General features: G+C 44.8%; 1 protein-coding gene across 4 annotated transcripts in view; it reads left to right on the top strand.

Moving 5' to 3' along the window:
- LOC115470589 (peroxidasin homolog) overlaps positions 1–21,560 on the top strand; it is a 142,638-nt gene extending 121,078 nt beyond the window's left edge. For 2 of the 4 annotated variants that reach the window (XM_030203871.1, XM_030203873.1), the window contains exons 5-7: positions 2,533–2,664; positions 5,149–5,271; positions 21,096–21,560. In XM_030203871.1, the coding sequence (XP_030059731.1) occupies positions 2,533–2,664; positions 5,149–5,264 (248 nt within the window). In that variant the 3' untranslated portion in view covers positions 5,265–5,271; positions 21,096–21,560. Of the gene's footprint in view, positions 1–2,532; positions 2,665–5,148; positions 5,272–21,081 lie in introns of all 4 variants that reach the window. The other 2 variants (XM_030203872.1, XM_030203874.1) reach the window with 2 other exon arrangements.
- The last annotated feature ends 1,809 nt before the right edge of the window (positions 21,561–23,369 follow it).

Raw genomic sequence — 23,369 nt, 5'->3', positions numbered from 1 at the left:
TTGTTTAGTAGGTATATTAATGTTCTAGTGCCCACTGATATGTTTCCTATGTAGGCCCTTGGTGTGTGACTCCTGGAAGTACAGTAAGTGCTATGGTATGGTAGAATAGCTTTATAGGTCCTGTGAAATTTTAAGATTTTATATTACTTCACAATATGCCTAATATTAGATTTTGAATTTGGATTTAGCTCATGCCGTTCTCAATTATAGCTCAGTGTAAGTTACGTTCAGGTAAACTAAGCATTTTTCTGGAGGGCTTACAATTGAAGTTTGTATTCAAGGCAATGGAGGGTCCAAGATGTTAAGGAGCAGCAGTTGGATTTGAACCCTGGCTTCCCTGGTTCTCAGCCCGCTGCTCTAACCATTATGTCCAGCTACTACAGATGATACGTAATCCTAACATGTTTGGTAACTCAACAACAAACTAAAGGGCAATAGATCTGAAACCTGGTGGCCATTTGACAACCTACTATAAACATTGTTAGGCAAATCATTTTATGGTTGCCAGTAACCTCAGGATTTCAGTTACAGGGCTTCTGAATCAGTGGCGTAGCTATGTGGAGCCACGGGGGCCTGGGCCCCCCCAAATTTCCTCTGGGCCCCTGGTTTTGCTGACAGGAGTCCCCAACCCCGCCAGCTGAAGCCTTATCCAGCGCCAATCTCCGGTGCTGCCGTGTTCCCTCCCTGCTCTCTCTTCCCCCTCACGTCCAGCACGCTCCTTTTAGTGAAACTGAGCATGCTCAGTTTCACTAAAAGGAGCGTGCAGGATGTGAGGGGGAAGAGAGAGCAGGGCAGGCAATGCGTTGGCGCCGGAGAAGGGTTCAGATTGTAAGCTCTTTAAGCAGGGACTGTCTTTCTTCTATGTTTGTGCAGCGCTGCGTATGCCTTGTAGTGCTATAGAAATGCTAAATAGTAGTAGTAGTAAGTGCGTGCTAGGCTAGTGTTCTAGAATAGTCACTCTGTGCAGAGCACCCTTTTCAGAATACTGGCTCAACGCGGATCATAATGATGCCTAACTTTGGACACCATTTACTGAATCTGGTCCATAGTGTGCACTTTTCTTAAAGAACGTGCATTATTTTCTGAGACGGCACACATGCACAATGGTTCGCACAAGTGTCTTCCTTGGGGAAGAGTGTGCACTATATGCAAGGGGTTCTTCCCTTGTTAAGAAAAGTGTGCACATGGGCCCCAATAATCAGCGAGAGAGGATGCCGGGGATGGTGGCTGTAGGTGAATCGCTGACTTTTACAACAAAAATGAAGTGACGTCATGATGAAGCGACAGCTGTTGGTAGCCTTTAAATAGCACCTTTAAAGAACTTGCGAGTGCAGCACAAGCATTCAGCATCGATGTCTCAGCTTACAGGTCATTGTGGACCTGTTGAGGGCAATTAACCCGAGTCCCTGAGGAAAGCATTGAAACCCGCGGTGTCGGGCGCAACCAGGGGAAGCCCATGTGGATTACAGAATTCAGAGACATGGACATGGCTTAAAGATAAGATAAGTTTATTATTGTTTTGAGCACATTTAGTTTGAGCACTCCTGTGTGTTTGCAATAGCACTCATAAAAAATTATAATTAAGGGATAGCCCGATGAAGAGATGCTATGCCACTAGGCAAAATAACCAATGACATTGTCTTTACAAGTGGTATCTTCCAAGGGTTCTCTTATATAAAATAAAGAACAAATCACACTATGAATGTGTATATAAAAAAACAATGTGTAAAGAGAAAAGTTAAAGGTATTGCTATTTGCAGGCATTGAGTTCATATCTTTGGTTTTGTAGTTTACCCATTTTGGAGGTGGCACTAGAAGGAGTGTTACTCCCTCTTCCCTTCAAAAGGAATGGGTGGATTTGGGGGGCACTAGGTCAACAGGGCAGGTGGGAGGTGGGTGTAGAGTTGTATATTGGGTCACCAGGGACTGCTTTTTGGCATTGGGGGGGGGGGGTTGGGGGGGGGCTAGAGGTCCTTCGGATCTCTGTTTCACAAGCTGATCTGTCAAACAACTTCTGCGGAAGGACTGTGCCTTGAGCACAATCCTCCCACAGAATCCCCCAATGATGAAAACTAGTAGCGTGCACAAATTTGCATGCTAGTAGTTTTGATCATGAGGGCTTTAATCCCCTGTGCTGTTCCGGCACTAATTTTCCAGTGCTGTTCGGAACAGCGTGGGGGATTTGATCATCAGGGCCATAGTGCACACTCTTAACTGTGAACAATATTTGTTATAAACAACTGCCCATCCCTAGTCTGAGCTATATGACGGATATCAAAGGAAAATGGGAAGAAAACTTCCCAAGTACTAGTATAACTTGTTTACTGTTTGGTCAACTAAGGCACAGAGAGATCAAGTATCTTACTCAGGGTCAGGGGAAGTGCAGAATTTCAACTTGGGACTCTTACTGCACCTCCTGCTCCAGGCTACATGCCATACTATCTGCTTCCAATAAAGTGGTCCTAGATACCTGGATGACTAAAGTGGAGACACAATGACTCATTCTCATCAGAATTAATCTGTTTCTACTAGAAACATCGACCTCGGCCCTTGCACCCACGCTGGCCAGCAGTGAGCTCCCTAGCATTATTAGCACTGTGGATAACAGAACCATGTCTTTGGATAACAGAACCATGCCTAAGAATATAAACACTTCCTGGACAGGTAAATAAATGCAAAATCATATCATGTGTAGTGGAGTAGTTTATATACCATGTGAAGGCTCCTAGCTTAAGTAGACCGCTCCCCAGGGACAATTAAGGGCAGGATACAATTGATTTCTTACAAAACCAACATGTAATTGAAAAATATTCAACCTTTGAATGATTAAAATTTCAGCAGCAAAATTCCAATGGTTTTCTTCCTAATTTAAATTTATATTTTCATGTAATATATAATACAAATGTATGCTGTGTGTGTATGTATATATATATATATATATATATATATATATATAAAGGTATAGATAGATAGCAATATCAAAATAGGATATGCTTCATTAACATTAATTATAATAAAATATTAGCATTTACAGTTGTGTCTTATGCAGTATACGTATATTCAATAGGAGTGTTTAGAAATATAAGTATGTCAGCAAAATAGCTTGGTTGATGCTTTTTTATTCTAATTTCATTGCATTTCCTACCTGAATATCTTCCCCTGACCAGGTCCATGCCCAGATTTTCAGCAGCATTATCTGGATAATGCCGCTGTAAATCTGGTAAGACCACCTTGGCACTATCCAAGCAGTGCTGGGGTAGTTCAGGGGCAGACTTGGGTGGGGCCAGGAGTTACCCAATTAGTGGCAATATTGAGTCAGGTAACTGGGTAATTATCCAGATAAAAGCTGTCCTAACTTTATCCGGTTATCTATCCGGTTATCAGGGGTGAACTGGATGGAGGGGGGGGCAATCCATTTCCTCCTCCACCCCTCTCCCACATTAAAAATAATACCTTTGCTGGCAGGCATAGATTCACTGCCTGAGCTGCTCCTCTCCTCCTCAGGCTTGTACAATAAAGAGAAAGTAGGCAGTGCACCTTCAGCCACTGAAGCCAGGATTCCTAGCAGAAATTCAGTTCAGGCAAGAACTGAACATGCACAAGGAGTCCTAGCATTGGTGGCTAGAGGCACATTACTCACTTCCTCTTTACTACAGCAACACGAGGAAGAGAGCAGCAGCAAATCTCTCTGGCTGGAGAGTCTGCAGCAACCCCACCAACCATTTAACAGGTGCTGCAGGTTTGGAGGGAGCCTGAGCTCACAGTGTGTGTCTGGGGGGTCCCAGGGCCCCAAGACCCCCCATGGCTATGCCACTGGTCTGAATATTATTGGTACCTGGATAAGTGCCTGCAGCTGCTTTATACTTGGATATTCAATGCCGGTATCCAGGTATGGAAAGCATGGGGCACCTGTTGTTTGAAAAAAGCACTGACTGCCACAGGCTGAATATACGCATTACTCACTTAGTCTTTCTTCCCAGAGGTTGTACAGTATCAAGTAAACACTGTTTCAGTATAACTACTACTACTACTATTTAGCATTTCTATAGGCAATTACATCTTACCATTCCTTCCTCTGTTTCTGTGATCCCTTTTGCTGCTTGTCAGTTCTTTTGCCAAATCTATCCCCTTTTGTCTGAATTTCACAGGATTTTTCCCACTTTGATTGGGTTTTCTTCCACACAGATTCTCTGCACACAGGACTCTTCTCCCCACAATACCTCCTCAGGTAGTTAAGCTCCTGTTAGATGCTTCTCTTTTGCTTGTAGCTCAAGTTCCTGAGTTTACTCCTCCTTCTGTATTCAAGCAGAGAGGTGGAAAAACCTCTGACTTTCACATGCACTTCACAAATGGACAGTGACTTAAAACTCAAGGGAGAGGTCATACTGGATATAAAGAAAATAAGACCTAAGGCAGAGCATTGAGAAATGCACTACTGCCTCTAGCAAATTCGCTATTGCAACCACACAAAGAACCACCCATACCCAATGGGTCTCTGGCATAATCAGGATTAGGCAGAACCACTGTAACCATCCCAGCAGGGGATGCTGTGTTGCAGAATGATATGCACCTCCTCACTATACTACAATAGTACATTCCTGTATCAAGGGGCATACTGGACTAGTGAGGCTCTCAAAGAGATCCTATTCCTCACACAAAAAAAAACATCTGTCGAGCAGGGACTGTCTCTTCATGTTCAAGTGTACAGCGCTATGTACATCTAGTAGCGCTATAGAAATGATAAGTAGTAGTAGTAGTAAAAACATGTCCAGCATTTCCTGTCTTTACTGAAGAAGGAAAGTTCCCTCTTGTCTGATGATTTTCCCTTCTAAAAATTCCCTCTTCTTGTACATTTGCATGGGGAGATGACAAGAGGTGCCTATGATGTACCTACATTTCTCCCTCAAAAGACTGCTCATAAGCCAACCCTTTTTTTTTCTTGAAAATTGAATAACAAATCAAGACAACAAAATTAGATAGAACAACAATGAATAAATACTCGTGCCAATCTCAGCCAAAGTTGTACTGGCACTTTTTGTGCCAACCCTTTCTTTTGATGGAGACCTTCCAGTGACATCTCCTCTCAGAACTCATTATGTAACCCTACCATGGTGGCATTGCTGACTTATTTTCCTCCTTTGTATTTAGATTCACATTGTCTACAGAAATGTATCATGAAATCAGCAATCTGGGGAAGTGTGGTTTTGTTGGTAACTAGCCTGGCTTTGATCCTTGGCTGCCTCTACACCATGCCGAAAGAGTAACAGTGCCGTAAGTATATAGTCTTATATTTCCTTTATTTTGAAGCCCCTAAATTCATAACAACAGGATCTTTTGCACCCAGTATCACTATAGTCATATTTTTCTTGAGTTTTTAGTTGAGCACTTGGTGAGAAACAGGAAGTGAAATTAGAAAGGGGAATATATGCTCCATTCACTTTGGTTTTCAAATGATTTTACTTGTTTGTGAGGGAAGTGGCTAGCTCAGTGTACTGTGCAAAAAACTAAAGAAGAAATCTGACAGGACCCAGTTTCTTGGAAAAAATTTGACACCCCTTTCCCCTACACTGCTTCCCACTCCCTAAGTGATTCATTGTGGTGCTTGTAGATCGACTGGAAATGAAAGAAGCAGGCAGAATTAAAAATAGTACAGTTCACTGGTGTGGAAGCTAAACACCAAGACTGGCCAAAACTCTCTGCCCAAAAACTGAGACACATCACATCCCTGATAAAAGTTATTTTACCTTTCAATCACTGACTCATAGTTTGGGCAAAGCAGGGGTGGAGTTATAAAGAATGCATGTATTTATACTACTACTCATCATTTCTATAGCACTACTAGACGTACGCAGCACTGTACACCTGAACATGAAGAGACAGTCCCTGCTCGACAGAGCTTACAATCTAATTAGGACAGACAAACAGGACAAACAAGAGATAAGGGAATATTATTATTTATTATTATTACTTATTGCATTTGTATCCCACATTATCCCACCTGTTTGCAGGCTCAATGTGGCTTACATAGTTTTGTTAACATTGTCATTTCAGGATATCAGATACAGTTAGTAATGTGAAGCGATTAAGGAAGGGAATAAAGAAGAAGGAAGGGAGTGATTAGGGTAGTTATAGAAGGTGGGCTTTCATAATTGAGCGGGTTGGTGAGGTGACTTAGTGAGGCTATAGGTTCTCATTGTAGGCCTTGTTGAAGAAGAATGTCTTCAGAGATTTTCGAAAGATAGTTGTTTCGTTGATTGCTTTCAAGTCTGTAGGTAATGCATTCCATAACTGCGTGCTCATGTAAGAGAAGGTAGTGGCATGCATCAGCTTGTATTTAAGACCTTTGCAGCTGGGGTAGTGCAGGTTGAGAAATTTGTGGGATGATCTTGTGGCGTTTCTGGGAGGTAGGTCCACGAGGTTTAGCATGTAGATTGGGGCACCTGCGTGAATGATTTTGTGTACAATCGTGCAGATCTTGAACGCAATACGTTCCTTAAGTGGGAGCCAGTGAAGTTTCTCTCTTAGGGGTTTTGCACTTTCATATTTCGTTTTTCCAAATATGAGTCTGGCGGCCGTAATCTGGGCAGTTTGGAGTTTTTTGATTGTCTGTTCTTTGCATCCGGCGTACAGTGCATTGCAGTAGTCCAGATGACTTATTACCATTGACTGTACCAGGGTACGGAAGATGTATCTCGGGAAGAAAGGTTTTACTCTTTTGAGTTTCCACATGGTGTAGAACATCTTTTTCGTTGTGTTTTTCACGTGATTATCAAGAGTGAGGTTTCGATAAATGGTGACTCCAAGAATTTTCAAGTTTTGTGAGACAGGAAGGGAACACTATGGTGTGATTATGGTGGAGAAGTTTTTTGTGTTATGTTGTGAGGTGAGTACAAGACATTGTGTTTTTTCTGCGTTAAGTTTTAGTTGGAATGCATCTGCCCAGTTGTGCATTATTTGGAGGCTTTGGTTGATCTCGTTGGTGATTTCATTTAGATCGTGTTTGAACGGGATGTAAATTGTGACGTCATCTGCATATATGTAGGGGTTGAGGTTTTGATTGGCTAGTAGTTTGGCTAGAGGTATTGTAGATGGGGTAATAAAAAAATAAAAATGATCAGTGCCCCTTTATAGGGGTTTACCTGTTCCGGGGTCTGGTGGATTTTTGGGACTCACGTGACACTCAGGTACTAATATTACCATTAATTTAAAAAAGCTGGTTATGTGTATATGTTTGGAATTGGTGTTAGTTAATTTTTAAACACTGGGTTTGTGTGCTGGGGGAATTTGGAGTGTTGGGCTCGTGCTGAGGGCTAGAGCTAGGGAGAGGATTCTAAAGTGACATCACTCTTGGAGAACAGCTGAGCAAGCTGAGACCTGATTGCCTTGGCAACGGCTTGCTGGTCAGTTGGGAGAGGAGCTGAAGACACAGGAGAGACAGGACCTGCATGAGTGATGCTCTGCCTGTGTGTATATGTGAAATTGATTTGTATGGGGTAAAGAGTTTAAGTAAAGAACTGTTTGACTGTCAAAGGAACTGAAGTCACAGGAGAGAAGGACAGACCTGTGTGGAAGGTGCTGTGCTTCTGTATGAGTGAGAATTGATTGAGGATAAGGAGGAGAGCCTCAATAGAGTATCATCTATCCAAACCAGAGTTGCTGGTGACTCAGAGAGTGTGAACTTCTGTAAAGCAGAAGAACTGAAGACACCACAGAGAATAGATCTGGATGAGAGGTGCTCTGCTTGGGTGTTGGTGTGGCAAGTGGTTATATTGAGGGGCTTGCCTGGGTTTAACATAAACTACAAGCCTGTTGACAAACTGCACATGTGACTAGCAGTATTGATTACACAAGAGGTTTGCTTTCCACCTGCCACAGAGCAGGGTTGTGGTCAAGGTGTTTCTGGCTGGCACTGTAAATGGGTGCATGAGTGTGGGTTTGCCAGGTGATTGTACGGAGGAACCTGCTTGAGGTGGAAGGGTGCTATGGGTTGGATAGGAGCCTGTTGCTGAATGATTGTGTTGCACAAGTTTAAAAGAAGTGACTGTCAAGAAGGGGTGTTTATACAACCAGAAAAGCGTTCCTCTTTAGATAGGGAAAAGTGACAAGATAGGTTTATATTAGGGAAAAATAATTATTTATTAATTTAAACTAGATAGTTTGGCTAAAGTTTTGGAAATAAATAAACCCTTATTAGATTCTTAACAAATAGGGAGGTAGGGTTTCAATTTATGTTCAGTTAATTAAAGTACAGATACCACGCTGCTAAGGAGCAACGCCAGGACAACAAGTGCACCAACGTCAAGAAAGACCAAAGGTTGCATTCAAGAAAGTTCAATGGAAGAGCAGCTAAGTACAAACATCACAGTCCACATCATTGCAGAGACACTATAGCTGTGGTAATACTTACCTGTGAATTGGGACGTTGGCTTACTTAAGTTGCAGTTTATATTTGCATATTCCTAGGAATGTTATGAAACTGATTGCACTTTATCATTTGCATTTTACTCAGTTGCATATTTAAATATCAATTGTTAATACAGCTGTTTCTTAATATATTGATAACAAATATTTATTGCATTTTAAAGAAACCACCTGGTGCAATAAATTAATTTAATTTAATCCAACCTTTAGTGTGTAATGTTGTCATCAATCTAAAAATCTGAAACATCAAAGGGAATTCCTGGACCATCTTGAATTGCACACTACTTAACATATATAATATAGCCTTTCCTTATTTTTCCTGTATTTCCCCTAATTGGTGAGTGTTTAGCGTGGGAACCTTACACCGTGATCAAATCCTTTTACCATCCGTTTTTAAAACCTCACCCATAGTGGATCTACAGTATCATCATTAGGTTGAATAATGTTGGTGAGAGCGGGGATCCCTGGGGGACTCCACATTCAGGTATCCAAGGGGGTGATCTGTCCACGTTCGTTGTTACTTGGTATGATCTTGTGGTCAGGAATCCTTTGAACTATTTGAGAACTGTGCCTCCTACTCCGAAGTATTCTAGTATATGTATTAGTATATCATGATTAACCATGTCAAAGGCACTGGACATGTCGAATTGTAAGAGGAGGATGTTGTTACCAGTCGCAATTGCCTGTTTGAAAGAGTTCATTGCGGACACTAGTACAGTTTCGGTGCTGTGATTCAACCGAAATCCTGATTGAGATTCGTGTAGAATTGAGTGTTTATTTAAGTATTCAGTAAGTTGTTTCGTCACTATGCCTTCCATGAGTTTGGTCATGAGTGGAATAGATGCTACTGTCAATAGTTGGTTAGGTCCATTGTGCTTTCTTTAGCATCTTTCGGTAGCGGAGTGAGTAGGATGTTTCCTTTATCCATGGGAAAGAGTCCATTTTGAAGCCTGTGATTTACGTGGTTCGTGAGGTCTATTTTGAATTGTTTGGGTGCGGATCTTATTAGACTGTTAGGGCAGATATCTAATTTGCATTGCGATTTGGCGTATCACGTAGGTTGGGGTGGTTGATTCTGACTGAGGCTATTTCGAGTTGGGGAAGTATAGATTCTGCTGTTGTTGTGACTGTGAATTGAGATTTATAGATTATTGCTATTCCTCCTCCTCTTTTTCCTTCTCTTGTCCAGTGGGTAATTTTGTATCCTGGAGGACAGAGCTCTAGTATTATTGGATCTTTGGGGTCATGGATCCAAGTTTCGCTGATAAGTAGGAGGTCGAGATGGTCAGTTGTGATCCAGTCTGTTAGTATCATGGTTTTATTGACTGCCGACTGGCATTGATGTATCCTATTTGTATTTGTTGGTGGTGGTGTTCAGTTGAGTTAAAGTGAGGATGATAAAATAAGGGTTCTGAACAGGTAAATAAGGGTTAGGAGTTAAAAGCAGCATCAAAAAGGTAGGCTTTTAGCTTAGATTTGAAGACGGCCAGAGATGGAGCTTGACGTACCGGCTCAGAAAGTCTATTCCAGGCATATGGTGCAGCAAGATAAAAGGAATGGAGTCTGGAGTTAGCGGTGGAGGAGAAGGGTGCAGATAAGATAGATTTACCCAGTGAACGGAGTTCCCGGGGAAGAATGTAAGGAGAGATGAGAGTGGAGTGGTACTGAGGAGATGCAGAGTGAATGCACTTATAAGTCAATAAGAGGAGTTTGAACTGTATGCGGAAACGGATAGGAAGCCAGTGAAGTGACTTGAGGAGAGGGCTAATATGAGCATAACGACACTTATAAAATATTATATATGTGAGGACAGTGGTTAACAACCACTTACGCATAAAAATTCCACTCTAAATTAAATCAATTTTCTACTGTAGCCTTAATTATATAAAAGATGTTTTTAAAAGATTTTTACAACCATTCAACCACATAATGAGAGGCAGGAAAAGCCTCAGATCCAGTATAGCCACAACGATGTCGGCTATCCTCTTCTTAATCATTGGCTCAAAAACCTCACCAATATTTTAGAGTTCAATTTGGTAATTCTTTTCTAATGTTTAAGGGGTCCTTTTACTAAGGTGCACTAATGGATTTAGCGCGCATTATATTCCTATAGCTGTCTTATCATTTAGCACGTGCTAAATCTGTTAGCACACCTTAGTAAAAGGACCCCTTAAACACTTATCTTTCTCAAATGGAGGCAGCCAAGCTCTGCTTTCATATGCAGTCTCAGTAATTAATTATATTGAACTCTAAGGGGCCCTTTAACTAAGCTGCGTGTCTATGCGCACCCAACGTGCGCGAAAATGGAGTTATTGCATGGCTACTAATTGGCTTTTGCGGTGATTTCATTTTTGGTGCGTGTCCAAAAAATTTATTTTCGGACACATGTATCGGACATGCGCCAAGTGGCATTTGACACGCGCAGGCAGTTAGATATCCATCAGTGTCCCCTTGGGTATTGTCAAACTGCGCAAACAAGTTGGGCCCAATCCAGGTTGTGGATCCTACCTCTGGCCTTGGCACAGAGGATGGGCTGGAGCTTTGGATATGAGCCATTTCCAGCTGGAATTCCTGCTCTTCGTGCCGCAGCTGGATTTTCTTTTGTTGCTGTTGCTCTTCCTGTTCCTCTCGCCGCTGTTGCTCTGCCATGTAGATCTCTGGATTTCAGCTGGTGTGGCATCCTGCCCTGCCAATTCATGAGCCTCTGCCCACAAGGAGTCTACTCTTCCCCTAGGAGAACTCTGCGCAGGCAGGTCCTGCAGCTCCTCCTCGCTGAGGTCATCCAGTCGCTCTCACGTTAGGACAGGCATATCTGGTGTCTGACAGCCGCTGTCAATCTCCTAACACTACAAAAAAAAAATGAATGGTGAAGGGTCCCTGTTATTGCTGTACTCGTTCACTGTGCTCTGTGTCTGGAGGTTACAGATTTAAAAAAAAAACTCTGAACCACTCAGTGGGTGGTGACCCTCACTCCACACACTGAGCCTGACAATTCCACCACACTGCCACAAAAAAAGGACAAGGGTCTGTGACGAAACATCTAGCATCCGCCTAGGGCTAGCCCTGCGGCCACCTGGAGGGGTCCCCAGCACAGCTCAGGTCCACCTGCACCTGCTGCTTGTGCTCTACACTAGCACCCTCCACCGCATTGACTGGATCTCACTTGCCTCTGGGCGAGTCTCCCACTCTCAAGTTATTCTCCAGTGATTTCTAGGTTACTTGGGCCACACTCCCAAGGTAGGGTTATCATACGCAGTGGCATAAGAAGGGGTGGGGGCGGTGGGGCGGTCCGCCCCGGGTGCACGCCGCTGGGGGGGTGTCGTCTCCGTTGGTTCCTTGCTCCCTCTGCCCTGGAACAGGTTACTTCCTGTTCCGGGGCAGAGAGAGCAAGGAACCAATGGAGCCAACACAGCTCCCAGCGACGTGGACTCGGGGGCGGATCGGCCCTCCCGCCCGCCCCTCGCTTCTAAACTAAGTAAGAATGCGCTCCGGGGGAGGGTGCGCGCCGGAGGGGGGATGCGCGCCGAGGGGGGGGGTGCCATGCTGCACCCGGGGGGGGGGGGGTGCACAGCGGCGACCCGCCCCGGGTGTCAGCCGCCCTCGCTACGGCACTGATCATACGTCTGGTTTTACCCGGACATGTCCTCTTTTTGAGGATTTTGCTAGCCTGCCCATTTGTCCGGATTTCCGGACAAACGGGCAGGATGGCAGGCAAGTGGGCCTAGTGGTGTCCTATCCTCCCCTCCCCTTACCTTACTATACTGCCCTGGTGGTCTAGTGACCTCTTCAGGGCAGGAAAGAGCCCCCTCTTTCCTGCCTGGAGCACCTGCATACTGTTTCTTGCTGACTCCGGTCCCGGCGCTGATTCAAAATGGCCACCAAGAGTTGAAGCGGCCTCGCGAGACTTCTGCAGAAGCCTTACAAGGTCACTCTCAGTGGCCATTTTGAATCAGTGCCGTGACCGGAGTCAGCAAGAAACAGTATGCAGGTGCTCTGGGCAGGAAAGAAGGGGCTCTTTCCTGTCCCGAAGAGGTCACTAGACCACTAGGGCAATACAGTAAGGTAAGGGGAGGGGAGGATAGGACACCCTTAGGGGTGTGTGACGGGGGGTGGTGTGTGTGTGAAAGGGGTGGGGCAGTATGTGACAGGGGGTGTCGGGCGGGGCGGGGCATGTGTCCTCTTTTTGGGGGGAGCAAATATAGTAACCCTATCCCAAGGGACCCACAGTTCCTAGAAAGCACTCAGAGACCCAAAACACAAACCACCAGGATTCTTAGTGAGTCCAAGACATCAGAGCAATAACTAATAGGTTTATTGTCACAAGATTTGAACAGTGAACTGTCTAAAACAGATGGAAAATTAACAGACAATAACAGGTAAAACAAATAGGAATTAATATTAAAACTATCTAACACTTGTTCACTACCTGAAAAGTGCCTGGGAAGCTTCAGGAAATTTAAATTCTCACAAGTCTGAACAGGCCTCAGGTCAGAGATGTTTACCCCTGTGCTTCCTAGCTGAGACTAAGAAATTACCTCACAGAATGACCATGGAGGCTATCTCTTCTCCCATACTCCCCGCCTAGTTGGCCGTGGAGGAGGCGTCGGGTTACTACTCTCGCCCTCCTGTAGCTTCCAACCCCTCCTCCTACCACAGTCTCACTGCTTCTCATCCTTTGAAGTCCACTCCATCCGTCTATTCTACCCGTTGACACTCAGAGTGGCAGTCATTTACCGTCCCCCTGATAAATCCCTTCCTTCCTTCCTCACCGACTTCGATGCCTGGCTTTCTGTTTTTCTTGAACCCTCATCTCCATCCCTCATTCTCAGAGACTTCAACATACACGTTGATGACCTGTCTAACTCTCACGCTTCTCAGTTCCTCACTCTAACATCCTCCTTCAACCTCCAGCTATGTTCCACCACCCCTACTCACCGTGATGGCCATTGCCTTGACCTCGTCCTCTCCTCTTCCGGCTCACCCTCCAATTTCCACACCTCAGCTCTTCCTGTCTCTGATCATCACTTGATCAGCTTCACACTTCTTCACCCTCCCCCTCAGCCCCGCCCAACATTAACCACTACTTCCAGGAATCTCCAGATTATTGACCCTCCCACCTTATCATCTAGTATTTCTAATCTCCTCCCCTCCATCATGTCCTCCGAGTCTGTTGACGAGGCTGTCTCCGCTTACAATGCCACTCTCTCCTCTGCTCTGGACACCCTTGCACCATCCACCTCCCGTCCCACAAGGCGTACTAATCCCCAGCCCTGGCTGACCCCTTGCATCCGTTACCTTCGCTCCTGCGCCCGATCTGCTGAACGCCTCTGGAGGAAATCTCGCACCCATTCAGATTTCCTTCACTACAAATTCATGCTATCCTCCTTCCAGTCCTCACTATTCCTTGCCAAACAGGACTATTACACCCAATTGACTAATTCTCTCAGCTCTAACCCTCGTCGTCTCTTCGCCACCCTTAACTCCCTCCTCAAAGTGCCCTCCGCTCCCACCCCCACGTCACTCTCTCCTCAATCACTGGCTGACTACTTCCGCGACAAGGTGCAAAAGATCAACCTTGAGTTCACTACCAAGCCACCTCCTCCTCTTCACCCTTCAACCCTCTCCCTCAACCAACCAACCCAGACCTCCTTCTCCTCCTTTCCTGATATCTCCGAGGAGGAAACCGCCCGCCTTCTTTCCTCCTCAAAATGCACCACTTGTTCCTCTGATCCCATCCCCACCAACTTACTTAACACCATCTCTCCTACTATCACCCCCTCCATCTGTCATATCCTCAACCTCTCTCTCTCCACTGCAACTGTCCCCGACACCTTCAAGCATGCTGTAGTCACGCCACTCCTCAAAAAACCATCACTAGACCCTACCTGTCCCTCCAACTACCGCCCCATCTCCCTCCTACCCTTCCTCTCCAAGACACTTGAGCGCGCAGTCCACAGCCGCTGCCTTGATTTTCTCTCCTCTCATGCCATCCTTGATCCGCTTCAATCCGGTTTTCGCCCTCTTCACTCGACAGAAACAGCACTTTCTAAAGTCTGTAATGACCTGTTCCTTGCCAAATCCAGAGGCCACTACTCCATCCTCATCCTCCTGGATCTATCCGCCGCTTTTGACACTGTCAATCATGACTTACTTCTTGCCACACTGTCCTCATTTGGGTTCCAGGGCTCTGTCCTCTCCTGGTTCTCCTCCTATCTCTCCCACCGCACCTTCAAAGTTCACTCTCATGGATCTTCCTCCACCCCCATCCCCTTATCTGTTGGTGTTCCCCAGGGATCGGTCCTTGGACCCCTTCTCTTCTCAATCTACACCTCTTCCCTGGGCTCCCTGATCTCATCTCATGGTTTCCAGTATCATCTCTATGCTGATGACACCCAACTGTATCTCTCCACACCAGACATCACCGCGGAGACCCAGGCAAAGGTATCGGCCTGCTTATCCGACATTGCTGCCTGGATGTCCAACCGCCACCTGAAACTGAACATGTCCAAGACCGAGCTTATCGTCTTTCCACCAAAACCCACTTCTCCTCTTCCTCCACTTTCTATCTCAGTTGATAACACCCTCATCCTCCCCGTCTCATCTGCCCGCAACCTCGGAATCATCTTTGACTCCTCTCTCTCCTTCTCTGCGCATATCCAGCAGATAGCCAAGACCTGTCGCTTCTTCCTCTTTAACATCAGCAAAATTCGCCCTTTCCTCTCTGAACACACCACCCGAACTCTCGTCCACGCTCTCATTACCTCTCGCCTGGACTACTGCAACTTACTCCTCACCGGCCTCCCACTTAGCCATCTATCCCCCCTTCAGTCTGTTCAGAACTCTGCTGCACGTCTCATATTCCGCCAGAACCGATATACTCATACCACCCCTCTCCTCAGGTCACTTCACTGGCTTCCGATCAGATACCGCATTCAATTCAAGCTTCTCCTTCTTACCTACAAATGCACTCAGTCTGCTGCCCCTCACTACCTCTCTACCCTCATCTCCCCTTACGTTCCCGCCCGTAACCTCCGTTCACAGGATAAATCCCTCCTCTCAGTACCCTTCTCCACCACCGCCAATTCCAGGCTCCGCTCATTCTGCCTCGCCTCACCCTATGCTTGGAACAACCTTCCTGAACCCTTACGCCAAGCCCCCTCCCTGCCCGTCTTCAAGTCTTTGCTTAAAGCCCACCTCTTCAATGCTGCGTTCGGCACCTAACCCTTACCGTTCAGTGAATCCAGACTGCCCCAATTTGACTGCCCCTATCGGACCGACCGTTCACTTGTCTATTAGATTGTAAGCTCTTTGAGCAGGGACTGTCTCTCTTTGTTAAATTGTACAGCGCTGCGTAACCCTAGTAGCGCTCTAGAAATGTTAAGTAGTAGTAGTAGTAGTAGTAGCTTAGGCGGGAAAAAGAAATATATGTCATCAGTAAAATAATACAGTTCATAGGCTTGAAACCCACTGTTTCATCACAGACCCAATGCGGTTAGTTAGTTGGTTAACGGCCTGAAAATCGTTGCTAACTGGATAAGTTGGTGCTCTGCCCTAAGTCTGCCCTCAGTCTGCCCCTAACCTATGTGGTTTCAGGATAACTGATTAGCAGATATATTCAATGACACTCACCAGTCTAGTGCCGCTGAGTACTGGCTGCCAGCTCACTCAGCAGGGTTTAACTGAGCAGGAGCCTCTCCTGTCTAGTTAAACCCTTTTGAATAATGGGCCCTTAGATTGCCCATTATTCCTTAGATTGGAAAAGTAATGGAAGCAATGCTGAAGGAAAGGATAGTGAATTTCCTGGAAGACAATAAGTTGCAAGATCCCAGACAACATGGTTTTACCAAAGGGAAATCGTGCCAAACGAATCTCATTAAATTCTTTGATTGGGTGACAGGAGAATTGAATCAGGGACGAGCTATAGACGTAATCTACTTAGATTTCAGCAAAGCTTTTGACACGGATCTCCACAGGAGACTCTTAAATAAACTGGATGGGCTGAAGATAGGACCCGAAGTGGTGAACTGGATTAGGAACTGGTTGACGGACAGACACCAGAGGGTGGTGGATAATGGAATTCACTCGGAGGAGGGAAAGGTGAGTAGTGGAGTGCCTCAAGGATCGGTGCTGGGGCCGATTCTGTTCAATATATTTGTGAGTGACATTGCTGAAGGGTTAGAAGGTAAAGTTTGCCTATTTGCGGATGATACTAAGATCTGTAACAGAGTGGACACCCGGGAGGGAGTGGAAAACATGAAAAAGGATCTGAGGAAGCTAGAAGAATGGTCTAAGGTTTGGCAATTAAAATTCAATGTGAAGAAATGCAAAGTGATGCACTTAGGGAATAGAAATCCACGGGAAACGTATGTGTTAGGTGGTGAGAGTCTGATAGCTACGGACGGGGAGAGGGATCTTGGGGTGATAGTATCTGAGGATTTGAAGGCAACGAAACAGTGTGACAAGGCGGTGGCCGTAGCTAGAAGGTTGTTAGGCTGTATAGAGAGAGGTGTGACCAGCAGAAGAAAGGGGGTGTTGATGCCCCTGTACAAGTCGTTGGTGAGGCCCCACCTGGAGTATTGTGTTCAGTTTTGGAGGCCATATCTTGCTAAGGATGTAAAAAGAATTGAAGCGGTGCAAAGAAAAGCTACGAGAATGGCATGGGATTTGCGTTACAAGACGTATGAGAGACTTGCTGACCTAAACAGGGGTGATATGATACAGACGTTCAAATATTTGAAAGGTATTAATCTGCAAACGAACCTTTTCAGGAAATGCGAAGGCGGTAGAATGAGAGGACATGAAATGAGATTGAAGGGGGGCAGACTCAAGAAAAATGTCAGGAAGTATTTTTTCATGGAGAGAGTAGTGGATGCTTGAAATGCCCTCCCGCGGGAGGTGGTGGAAAAGAAAACGGTAACGGAATTCAAACATGCGTGGGATAAACATAAAGGAATCCTGTTCAGAAGGAATGGATCCTCAGGAGCTTAGTCGAGATTGGGTGGCAGAGCCGGTGGTGGGAGGCGGGGCTGGTGGTTGGGAGGTGAGGATAGTGGTGGGCAGACTTATACGGTCTGTGCCAGAGCCGGTGGTGGGAGGCAGGACTGGTGGTTTGGAGGCGGGGATAGTGCTGGGCAGACTTATACGGTCTGTGCCAGAGCCGTGGTGGGAGGCGGAGATAATGCTGGGCAGACTTATACGGTCTGTGCCACAGCTGGTGGTGGGAGGCGGGGCTGGTGGTTGGGAGGTGAGGATAGTGGTGGGCAGACTTATACGGTCTGTGCCAGAGCCGGTGGTGGGAGGCGGGGCTGGTGATTGGGAGGCGGGGATAGTGCTGGGCAGACTTATACGGTCTGTGCCAGAGCCGGTGGTGGGAGGCAGGACTGGTGGTTTGGAGGCGGGGATAGTGCTGGGCAGACTTATACGGTCTGTGCCAGAGCCGTGGTGGGAGGCGGAGATAATGCTGGGCAGACTTATACGGTCTGTGCCACAGCTGGTGGTGGGAGGCGGGGCTGGTGGTTGGGAGGAGGGTATAGTGCTGGGTAGACTTATACGGTCTGTGCCCTGAAGAGGACAGGTACAAATCAAGATAGGGTATACACTAAAAGTAGCACATATGAGTTTATCTTGTTGGGGAGACTGGATGGACCGTGCAGGTCTTTTTCTGCCGTCATCTACTATGTTACTATGTTAAATCCTCAAGGAACAGGAAAATAGTTACTGTACCTGAATGTAACTCATCTTGAGCTACTACTGAAAAAGGTGGGAGCTAAATCCAAATAAATAATAATAGAAGATTCATGTAAACAGAATATCTAGCCTCAGCCACACACAGAAAGCACAGATACCAAATACAGAGTAAATGAACATAAACTAGAAATAGACATGTGTAGACAGAAATTAAACTGAAATGCCCAGAAGCTTTCTCCCCTGTACTATGCTAAAGATAAAGATAGCTGATATCAGGGATGGTGTTGAAGGGGGTGCAACCAGGGCAATTGGCTTTACCCCCCCCCCCCCCCCCCCCCCACCACCACCACTTGCCTGAATCTTAGGGCCTATCCTGTTAGTGGGATTTAAGGTCCCCTCCCAGATTTCTACCCTGGGCCCCAGTCATGTCTAACACTAGCACTAGCAGATGCACATTTCAAAAACTAATGCATTCTAATCACTTTGTTGTATGTCATTTAATTTTTCTAATTGTGTTGGTCCCAGTCTCTATCTAGCTTCCTCTGTCTTCTCTTAACTTTCTTGCCAGAGTCTCCTGTCCATTTGATATTTCTTTTCTCTCCATGTCCATCATCCATCTCCCCTCTGCATCCCTATCTTTTCCCTAAATTCAGCATTTCCTTTCTCTATGTCTTTATCTTCACTTGTTCAGCATTTCCCCTTTCTGTGTCCCCATCTTCTCCTGCCAGCATCTTCCTTTTGTGTCCATATTTCTCCCCCAAGTCCAGCATCATCCTTCTTTCCATATCCTTCCTCTTAGATATAGCATCACCCACTGTCCATATCCCTCTCCCTAGATCCAGCATCATCCTACTGTCCATACCTCCCTAGATCCAGTATCACCCCACTGTCCATATCTTTCCCCCTAGATCCAGTATCACCCCTCTGTCTATATCCCTTTACCTGTGTCCAGCATCATCCCTCCGTGTCCCTTTTCCTTCTCTGTCTAGGATTGCCCCTGTTTCCCTATCCCTCCCATGACCAGAATAACCATTCTGTGCCCCTATCCCTCCCACTCTATGCCCAGCATCATCCCTGTGTCTCTATCCCCAACCCCACATCCAGCATCACCCTTGTGTTCCTGAACCTAAGCTCACTCCCCATGTTTATCATCTCCATTCTGTGCTCCCATTGCCCCCATGTTCAGCACCACCCCTCTGTGTCCCTATCCCCCTTACCCATCCCAAGCATCACCTCTGCATCCCTATCCACTTCACCATCCATCCCCGTGTTCAGCATCACCCCTCTGTGGCCCTGTCCCTATGCTCCCCCATGTTCAGCATCTCCCTTTTGGCCCTATCTCCTTCCCCAGTGTCCAGTATTATCTGTGGCCCTATCCTCCTCCCATGTTCAGCACTACTCTTATGTACAGTATTGCTTCTCTATGCCCCTACCCTCTCCCTACCCTCTATGTCCCTGTCCCTATACTTCCCACATGCCTAGCATCTCTCCTATATCCCTGTCCCTCTCAATGTTCAGCTTCTCCTCACCCCTTCCAACATGGTCCAGGAGTTTTCTTATCCTTCTCCAACATGGGTCAGCACCTATCTGTCTCCCCCCCCCCCCCAATCCAGCATCGTTCCCTCCCTCTGGGTTTCCAGTATCTCTCCCCCTCATTTTCCTCCAAAGTCAGGTTTGAAGGATCAGGGGGAGGGGGGTTTGAGGGAGGGAAAGATATTCAAGAGAGAAACACTGGACCGATCAGGGAGGGTGAGGGCGAAAAAGAGAGTGAGAGCATCATTGCAAACTTACGAAAAAGAAAATAAGAAAAAAAAATGCCATGGTAGCAGGGCTGGGGATTCACTGAATCCCTTGAAGGTCCTGACTGCAGGACACTGTCCCCCAGTAACAAGAAAATGTACTTTTTAGCAACCCAAGTACAAGCATTTCCAGTGTGTAGTTTGAATGGAGCTTTTCAAGAGTCATGAAATATAAGTATTATTTATAAAATACATATATATGCATAGTTGACACATAAACAAACTATATATCCATGCTGTGATCATCAAACAACAATCATCACAATTATATGAAGCTAGATCTTCAGAGGGAAACTTCCACTTAAGCCACCTTAACTGTTCATCAATCCAAACTGATTTCTTAACTTTAAATCTTCAAAATATATATTATCCTTTTCTTTATACGATTTTTCTTTTCACCCAGTAAATTTATGAGCATTTGTAACATATAAGCTAATAAGCTAATAAATTGATAAACATCACTTATCTGAACTATAAGTAAGGGGTTACTGTGCCGACAAGTGTTTCGCCCGAGGCTGTTTCAAGGTGTTGCCCTACAAAAGAAAAATAGAGAACCAAATATAATAAACTTCTTAGTAAATGAATAAAAGCCCCTCTAAGACCCAGTGTACCTTAATCTCCATGCGGTGCTGCTTTACAGTGTGAATATATAGTTTGTTTATGGACATACAGCTGTTGTTTTGGTTATAGTGGTTATCTTCATACAGCCTTTACGTTTCTGTTTATAGTTGACGCATATGCATTTAAACCTATCCTGAGCAGGTGTAAATGTTCATGGCTTCATTTTAGCTGCAATTTCTGCAGGTTTTGTGAGGCTATTTTATAAAGACGTATAGGCCCAGTGCCTACATCCCGTTCATGCATGTCACCTGTTTTAAAATTACCCTTATAGAGTGAGTACGCACAAATATTTTCACCTGCCTCGGAGTAGGTGTGAGAAATTTGTATGCTACTGGGGATAGTTTTGAGAGTCTATTTAATAAAGGCGCATAGAAGTCCACATTGCCTTTATCAAATAGGAAGGCATAAAATAGGAACATTTTTAGAGTCTTTTATAGGCATCCAATTGTCCCCGTGCATTGAGTTTTTACATCAGGTGTTGATTTTATTGTAAACTGCTCTGGGCTAATTTAACAAAGTAATTTAATTACATTTTAATAAATAATAAAAACAGATTTCATTTTTCAGATAAGAGGCATCAGCATCAACAAACAAGTTAATAAAGAAGAGATTTGTAATGGAAATCAGGAAGATTTAAATACCCATGAAATTTGAATGTCTTTGCAAAGCAGATAACTACAGGGATGGCAGAACAAGAGGAAGTGAATACGTAGAATGTTCTCTCGGGCTGGGAACACTGAACCAGCCAAGAACTGCTCATAAGAAACATGTGCCATCTATTCTGTCTGCCAAGAAACATTGCTTTATGTTTTTAATTTGTATTTCATATTTTTGATTTTTGGATTAGCTTTGTTTCTGAATAAAAACAAAGACTATCTGAATGTACACTGCTCTTCTAATGTGACTCTCTGCCCTTCTCTCTCCTTTCCCTCTGTTCCCTCTTCACTTTATGGTGTGCCCTCCTTCCCCCAATCCCTTTTCTTCTTTTCCTTCCTCTTTTCTTTCTTCTAAGTTTTTAGTTTTTCTTTTAATTGTTTTTGGTTTTTTTTTGTAAACTGCATTGAAGCCTATGTTAGGCCGCATGCAGTATATCAAGCATGTGAAATAAATTAATTAATGATAGTGATCATAATAATAATAACAAATTGTGTATGTAGATTGTAAGGTGCTGTGTAAGATTGTAAATAAAATATTTTAATGTTATTGTGGCATGCACATCTCTGTGTCTTTGGTGCATTCATGTTAACTAAGGGATCCTTTTACAAAGGCGCACTGAAAAGTGGCTTGTGGTAGTGTAGGCACGGGTTTTGGGCGCGCGCCTGTAAAAAAGGCCTCTATTTTTTCCCCGAAAATGGACATACGGCAAAATCAAAATTGCCGTGTGTCCATTTTGGGTCTCTGACCTTACCGCCAGCCATAGACCTAGCGGTAAAGAATTTGGGCAGTAAGGACCTATGCGTGTCAAATGTCACTTGGCGCGCATCCACTATGTGCGCCGGAAAATAAAAAGTATTTTTCAGACGCGCATACTGGACGGCACCAAAAATGAAATTACTGCAAGAGCCACGCAATAGTCGGGCGGTAAGTTGATTTTGGCATGCATTGGGTGCACGTAGATGCTTACGCAGCTTAGTAAAAGGGGCCCTATATATATATATATATATATATATATATATAGTTCACGGCAACTTTTCTTTATATAGATAGATATAAAAATACATGGTGGGCCTGATATTCAGACCATGGGAGTTAGCCGGGCTGAATCCCGCAGTCTGTGCTGAGTCCAGATATTCAATGCGGGGTCATTTCCGGTGACCGGCACTGAATATCTAGTTTACTTTTTGCCGGTTTCAACTTGACCGGCCAGTCAATATTCAGCGCTGACCGGTTAAGTTGAAACTGGTCAAAGACAGGCCTGCTATTAAACTTAGCTGGCAATTCGCTGAATATTAGCGGATAGCCGGCTATATCGTGTGATATAGATGGTTTATTTATTTATTTGTTGTATTTGTATCCCACATTTTCCCACCTATTTGCAGGCTCAATGTGGCTTACATAGTTATCTCTTCCTTCAATATATACCATCCTACAATCAGATTCAAAATTGACTACTCCCCAGAAAAAGTCAATTTTTTGGATACCACGGTCTCAATCAGTGACGGCTGTATACAAACATCAGTATACAAAAAACCCACAGACAGATGCAGCTACCTCCACAACTCCAGCTTCCATCCTGCACATACAAAAAGATCCATCATTTACAGCCAAGCCACAAGATACCACCATATCTGCTCTGACCCAGGGGACAGAGACAGACACCTTAAAAGCCTGACTGCATCCTTCAAACAGAAAGGCTACAAACCCAAAATAATCACCAAAAATATTGCCTCCTCCCTCAAAACATCCAGGGAAAATCTGCTACAGTACAAAGAGAAAAAAACCACAGACAGAATCCCCCTTGTAGTGACATACAATCCAGAGCTGGAAAAACTGAGGAAAATCATAAGAGATGTACAACCTTTGCTCCAGGAGGATGAATTACTGAAGGAGATATTCCCATCCCCACCAGTACTGGCCTTCCGACAGCCACCCAACTTAAAACACAAGCTTATCAGAAGTAAACTCCCAACACAGACTGAAAAGGAACAGAAAGGCACACTTCCTTGTAATATATCTAGCTGCAAACTATGCCAAAACATTTCACAGGACCCCATAGTCACTCACAAAGGAAAGATATTCAACATAAAGGAATCTTTCACATGCTCATCTTCCAATGTGGTATATATCATTCAGTGTAAAAAATGTAACGAAGGTTGCTATATTGGAGAAACAGGCCAGATG

Source organism: Microcaecilia unicolor, chromosome 5 (genome assembly GCF_901765095.1).
Source record: "Microcaecilia unicolor chromosome 5, aMicUni1.1, whole genome shotgun sequence".
Classification (NCBI taxonomy): Eukaryota; Metazoa; Chordata; class Amphibia; order Gymnophiona; family Siphonopidae; genus Microcaecilia; species Microcaecilia unicolor.
This window is presented reverse-complemented; position numbering and strand designations above follow the sequence as displayed.